Source organism: Triticum dicoccoides, chromosome 1B, assembly GCF_002162155.2.
Source record: "Triticum dicoccoides isolate Atlit2015 ecotype Zavitan chromosome 1B, WEW_v2.0, whole genome shotgun sequence".
NCBI lineage: Eukaryota > Viridiplantae > Streptophyta > Magnoliopsida > Poales > Poaceae > Triticum > Triticum dicoccoides.
Window position 1 is genome coordinate 703,734,471 of NC_041381.1, and position 6,759 is coordinate 703,741,229.

The 6,759-nt window shown below is 48.6% G+C and overlaps 1 protein-coding gene across 2 annotated transcripts; it reads right to left on the bottom strand.

Moving 5' to 3' along the window:
* Positions 1-3,797: 3,797 nt before the first annotated feature.
* Positions 3,798-6,021, bottom strand: LOC119314090. Of its 2 annotated transcripts, XM_037588961.1 has the most exons (4): positions 4,851-6,021; positions 4,649-4,781; positions 4,281-4,426; positions 3,798-4,117 (listed from the first exon to the last, which is right to left on the bottom strand). In XM_037588961.1, exons 1-3 carry the CDS (start codon positions 5,910-5,912, stop codon positions 4,290-4,292), a joined length of 1,332 nt encoding a protein of 443 aa, XP_037444858.1. In that variant the 5' UTR covers positions 5,913-6,021; the 3' UTR covers positions 3,798-4,117; positions 4,281-4,289. The 2 variants fall into 2 exon arrangements, with proteins under 2 accessions (XP_037444858.1, XP_037444857.1); XM_037588960.1 differs by having other exon boundaries at positions 4,649-6,021.
* Between the last annotated feature and the right edge of the window lie 738 nt (positions 6,022-6,759).

A 6,759-nucleotide genomic window follows, 5' to 3' on the forward strand; every position in this document is an offset into this window, starting at 1 on the left:
GGCGAGTCCCGCCGCTGCTGCGGCACGCGTCCGCGCCTCCGGCGCCGTCCTCCGGCGACCGCGCCGTCCCACGCCTCCCGGAGCTCCAGCACCGCCCCTCGCCGGATCCGCCACCAGTCGTCGCTCCCGACCCCGCCGGCCACCGCGACTCCACCGACCCCCCTCCCCTCGCCGGAGTGCGCCAGGGCCGCCGTCGCCGACCTGCGTCGGGCACGGGGACGACCCGCTGACTCCGTCGTGGGCCTCGACCCTGCGCACAGGGCCCAACCTGCCAGTTCCTCCAGCCGGCCCACGGGCCGCTAGGTGAGCCCGCCTATTCCCCGCCCGGTGCACGTCTTAGTTATTTTGCGCTCGCCCGTTTTTTTCAGAAAACTGCTAAGTCCCCAGATTCTATAAAAATGTTGCATACTTTGACCTGTCATAACTCTACATCCGTAGCTCCGTTTGTGCGTATAATATGTCAAATTGTTCGTCTCGAAGAGTACATCATTTCATTCCATTGCATCATATTAATTTGAGGTCATCTAGATGTCTGAATCATTGTTGTAAGAGTGCTTCATTTCGTTTTCTGCTGTCTGTTATCAGAACGAGCTCTTTTGTCACTTTTGCCATGATTGATGTGTGCATCCTATGAGGTTGATTCCTACATGTGTTTTGAACTATGCCATGTCTTCTTTACAGTGGTGCTTGCCATGTATTTTTGTGATTAATGTGGTGACTAGCACAAGCATGCAAACTAGGCTTCATGTTAATACTGATTTTAGTCCCTGTTTTGCTATTAAAATGTTGCCATGTAAACTTGATGCTACAGAGAGATCCATGCATAATTTGAGATACTTCAGTAAGGGTGTTTTGAAAACATGGTTATGCTCTATCCATCCATGGTCCTGGTTGCAATTATGGAATAGTCTAGCATGTCATTTTCGTGCTCTACTTTTGCTTCATTCTATTTCCTGGTAGATTGTTTACGTGTTATTCAATTTGGCCAATGTTGCTATAGTTGATCCTTGCATGCTATGAACTTGTTCTTGACTTGGTTTGCTTCACAAATATGCCTTCTTACTGTTGGGTGCCTTGCCATGCCATGTTTTGCTCTGTAGTGAGTTGCACAAGCTCATTTAGGTGCCTTCATTTTTATGTTCCTGCCACGTATGAATCTGTAATAAAACTTGCTATGTTTACGTGGGTGCCATTATATCTTCTGATCCTTTTTGGCTTATGGTCAGTAAGGGACTTTTGATCTATGCAATTAGTATATTCATGCCATGCCTTTGTTTGCCATGATAAGTTCCTGTAACATGTTGTTTGATAGCTCTAAATATTGCATCGTGCTGTTATTTTCCGCAAAGTCTGAAATTGTTAAAACTTGCAATCTTATCATGTGTGTTTGAGCATGTTCTAGTGATTTCTAGAGTTAGCTCGGTGTTCATGTTTTGTAATGCTATACATTTACTTCATGTCCATGCTTTTGGTTATCATGTTGGGGTACTTTAGCATATTGTTTTGATGCTTGCAATATGCCTAGTTGCTGTTTTGGACAGCTTGTCCTTTAAACTTGTTTCATGTGCATGTGTTGAACCGTTGCTCCGTTTTGAGTGTGCTTTATATGAAACTTGCTTGATATTGCATGTAGTTTCATATTATCATGTTGCATCCTTGTTTTGAGGTGTTTGCTTGATGTTTGGGTGCATTTTGCATCAATACCATGTTTAACTTGTTTTGCTCATATCTTCTAGGCCGTAGCTCCGAACCAAATGATCTTTATATGTAACTTGACTAGAATCTCGTGTAGATCATCTTTGTGCATCTTAACTTGATGTTTAACAACTTGAAAATAAGGTTTATTCAGATCTGGACTAACTTCGAAACTTGCATATGAGGACTTACCGGATTTGTTATATGTTGTTCCCGGCCTCATTTAAACTTGCCTTGATGTGTTGCTCTTGTTTGCATCATCTTTTGCCATGAGTAGCTTCATGTAGCCTTGTCATGCATCATGTCTGTTGTGCATCATGCCTTGTTCTTGTGTGGTGTGTTTACCATGTTGTGTGCTTCTTCTCGATAGTTCCTGTTTCGTTGCGATCGTGAGGATTCGTTCGTCTTCGCTTGGTTCGGCTTTGTCCATTCGTCTTCTTCATGGACTCGTTCTTCTTCCTAGCAGGATTTCAGGCAAGATGACCGCAACCCTGGATCTCACTACTATCATTGCTATGCTAGTTGCTTCGTTCTATCGCTTTGCTGCGCTACCTATCATCTGTTTATCAAGCCTTCCCATATTGCCATGAACCTCTAACCTTTGAGACTTTTCCTATGCAAACTGTTGTTTGACTATGTTACCGCTTTTGCTCAGCCCTCTTATAGCGTTGCTAGTTGCAGGTGAAGTTGAAGATTTCTCCATGGTGAACAGGATTTTGGTTGGGATATCACAATATCTCTTATATTATTAATGCATCTATATACTTGGTAAAGGGTGGAAGGCTCGGCCTTTTGCCTGGTGTTTTGTTCCACTCTTGCCGCCCTAGTTTCCGTCATACCGGTGTTATGTTCCCGGATTTTTGCGTTCCTTACGCGGTCGGGTGATTTATGGGACCCCCTTGACAGTTCGCTTTGAATAAAACTCCTTCAGCAATGCCCAACCTTGGTTTTACCATTTGCTTCACCACCACCTATCTTTTCCCTTGGGTCGGCCAACCCGAGGGTCATCTTTATTTTAGCCCCCCCGGGCCAGTGTTTGTCTAAGTGTTGGTCCGAACCGAGCGATGTCCGGCGCCCCCTGGGCAACCAGGGTCTATGCCAACCCGACGTCTGGCTCATCCGGTGTGCCCTGAGAATGAGATATGTGCAGCTCCTATCGGGATTTGTTGGCACAGCGGGAGGTCTTGCTGGTCTTGTTTTACCATTGTCGAAAAGTCTTGTAAACCGGGATTCCGAGTCTGACCGGGTCTTCCTGGGAGAAGGTCTATTCCTTCGTTGATCGTGAGAGCTTGTCATGGGCTAAGTTGGGACACCCCTGCAGGGTATAATCTTTCGAAAGTCGTGCCTGCGGTTATAGGCAGATGGGAATTTGTTAATGTCCGGTTGTAGACAACTTGACACCAGATCCGAATTAAAACGCATCAACCGCGTGTGTAGCCGTGATGGTCTCTTCTCGGCGGAGTCCGGGAAGTGAACACGGTTTCTGGGTTATGTTTGACGTAAGTAGGAGTTCAGGATCACTTCTTGATCATTGCTAGTTGACGACCGTTCTGCTTGCTCTCTTCTCGCTCTTATTTGCGTATGTTAGCCACCATATAAGCTTAGTCGCTGCTGCAGCCTCACCACTTTCCCCTTTCCTTCCCTTTAAGTTTTGCTAGTCTTAATACCCATGGTAATGGGATTGCTGAGTCCTCGTGGCTCACAGATTACTACAACAACAGTTGCAGGTATAGGTTACGCGATGATCATGACGCGAGAGCGATGCTTGCTTGTGTTGAGTTCTTCTTCTGCTTCTTCGATCAGGGGATAGGTTCCAGGTCGGCAGCCTGGGCTAGCAGGGTGGATGTCGTTTGAGTTTCTGTTTGTGTTGCATCCGTAGTCGGATGTTGATCTTATGTATCGTGATGTTGTATTCGTGTGGCATGGTATGCCTTATGTATGTATCCCCATCTATTATGTAATATTGATGTAATGATATCCACCTTGCAAAAGCGTTTCAATATGCGGGTCTATCCTTGGTGGGACCTTCGAGTTCCTTTTGGATAGGGTCGCATATTGGGCGTGACACCTACATGACAAAAAGAAAACAGTTTCTTGTGATTCTGGAAACACTGTAATGTTCTTTAGAACTACATACAAGCCACCTTATATATGATAAGATAAAGTGGAAATATATATGTCAGAAATATAAATACCAAATGGAAACAAGAGATCAAGAAACAACAACAACAGGGTCTTTATTGTCTTCTCCGCAATATGGGCCGACGAACTTGGAGCTCCCTCCAACTCAAACAGTTGTATCTCAACACCAAGTATCGCTCAAGAAACAAAAACAGGGTCTTTATTGTCTTCTCCACAATACGGTCCGACAAACTTGGAGCTCCCTACAACTCAAACAGTTGTATCTCAACACCAAGTATCGCTGTTAATAACAGAGTTACAAAACATCATGAGTACGTCAAAAGACAAAGATGAACTGATGATGTATCTTCTAGTTGAGCAATGTGTGTGCAATGACAAGTTCATGTAGGTTACAGAGAATATTTTGTTCACAAGAGATGTTGAAATATGAAAGTGATGATCACCTTCTTTATTCAAGACGGTGGTCCAATCTCATAGCAAAATTTCTTCTCTGACGATTCATGCTCCATTGTTTCTTTACCGCTTGCCATTTCATCATTGCTCGTTCGCTTTCTACTCGAGGAAGGTGCTTCATGTTGACTTGCAGCATCTGTAAATGGTAAGATACACACAGTTTTACTCACAATTCAATCGGTAACAAAAGATTCAGTCTATCACGGCAGTTGATAGTGCCAAATGGTGGTACTGGCAGCACTGAAGTTACTAGTTTGGAGTAATTCAGTTTCTTCAAATTTTCATGTCATGTTAATCAGCTGTCTGCAACACGTGACAAGCAATATAAAAGAGACTGCAAATTCACTCATAGTCATACCTCGGCAAGCATACGGTTGAGGTGTTGATCCCTCACACGTAGAAGAAGCCGCCAACCCAGCAGGCGGCCATGGCATTTGGAAAGGGAAAGCCATGCAACGATGACATCGAAACTTGTCCTTGAGGCTCAGGTCCTTGAGATCAATGACGATATGAGAATACTTGCTACTGGCACAGTAAACAATTGCTAGTCCGGCACACACCATATGGACGTCAAAGCTCCGGTTCAAGCTGGCAAGCTCGCCTATTTGGCTTTGCTTCTCCAACTCCCACGCACGCCCACCGCCGCCGCCCTTCTTCTTGAGCACCCACACTTGCAACATGGTTGCGCCGACGATATTCAGAAGGCAACACGCGCCGGCATCGGTGTCTGCAATGGCGTATACTCGTGGATGTGGAGCTGGGAGCGGGACGATTGAGAACACCATGGTGCTGGTGTCGAGCAAGAGCGAGGAATTCAGGTCATATCTCCAAAAGATGAGCCCGGCCGCGGCAGAGTGCATCGGCCGCCGCATGCGCTTCGCTGGCACGTCGACGCCGATGTCAATCCCGTCCACGTCGACCCACGGGTGGATGCGCCACCCTGCCGCCGGACAAGAGCCGTACTCCATGGCTCGCATCCTTTGGCCGTCTCGCTCCCGCTGCACGGTGACCACGCGGAAGCAGCACGGCACGCCACCTTCTCCATCTACATGGCCGTCGAGGTCGAGCAAGCAGTCCGATATGTACTCGGGCTCAGGGAGGGCTTCGTTCGGTGGACGGGGCACGGCGACGTGCCGGTGGGAGATGGAGACGGGGTTGTAGACGGAGAGGGAGTCGCCTCTGCAGAGGAGGAGCCGGCCGTTGTGGAAGTCCCGGAGGCGCCACGCCGGATCGTGCGCGAGGCGGGTGAGCAGGAAGTCGCCCCCGCGCGCGGCGGCCGCAAGGTCTGGGTCGGAGCGGACGGCGGCCGCGGGGTAGAAGACGGGGAGCTGGTCGAGGTCCGCGTGGGTGACGAAGAGGCCGAGCACGGGCGACCAGGGGTGGAGCTCGCGGAATCGCCGGAGGAAGCGGGGGCTTGAGGCGATGCCGCGCCAGCGGCGTGACGCGAGCGCGGCTCGAGCGAGGGAGGCCGGCGACGGGAGCCGGAGCAGGATGGCCTCGATGCTGTCGTCCTTGAGGGAGTCAAGGGTGGTGACCGCAGGGCTAGTCTCCGACGGCTCCATCAGGAGGGCCGTGGACCGCGGCGGAGCAGCTGAGGATCCTCCGGCGGCTGATGTGGCCATGTGGGTCAGTGCAGAGGCATGAGGACTCTTCCGTGTGGATAGCTTCTCTTTTTTTTGCCGGCGAATCGGCCGGCGACAACAAGCCGGCCATCCATACTTATTTAATCGAGCCGCACCAACGTAAATAAGCTATCAAAAATTTCTTTTTGTCACTTGTGTTTTTTTGTTTGAACAATTTTGTCACTTGCATCTGTTGGTTTCCCTCGTCTTCGGTGGATCATAGGAACCGGTCGTGAAACAAGTTCGTATGTTTTGTTTCTACTACGTATTAGCTAATATGTCAACAAGTTCGTATGTTAATCGAATGACGACTCGATCGCAAGGACAACGATATTGGTTTGGTTTGGTTATGTCTTACAATAGTCTGTGAAGATTTTGTTTGGTTCTGCACACCGATGATTCCGATGATTATTGATCATGTGGATTATCAGCGACGGTTGGGGAATGGGGACTGGGTTGATGCTAGTGACCGCGATGGTGGTGTCGAGTGACTCGCGTGTACTTCTTTATCTCGAGACTTTTTTTTTGTGTCTTCTTCGATGATATTGTGGATATGGATCAATGGTCTGATAGTTGGCCACTGAAAGGTGTCTCTCTACCAACGAAATAGTTGTTACCTATTCGAATAAGCAACTCTGTCCTGCGTGCCACATCGGCTCCCATGCATGCCACTACTCGCATGCCATCTCCGGTACATTTGGCAGCCGGAGGGCGCCCTAAGCTTCTTCTCCTCCTCATGTGGTTCTCCTGATGGAGCTCGCGGAAGCGCCGGAGGAAGCGGGGGCTCGAGCGAGGGAGGCCGGCGACGGGAGCCGGAGCAGGATGTCCTCGATGCTGTCGTCCTTGA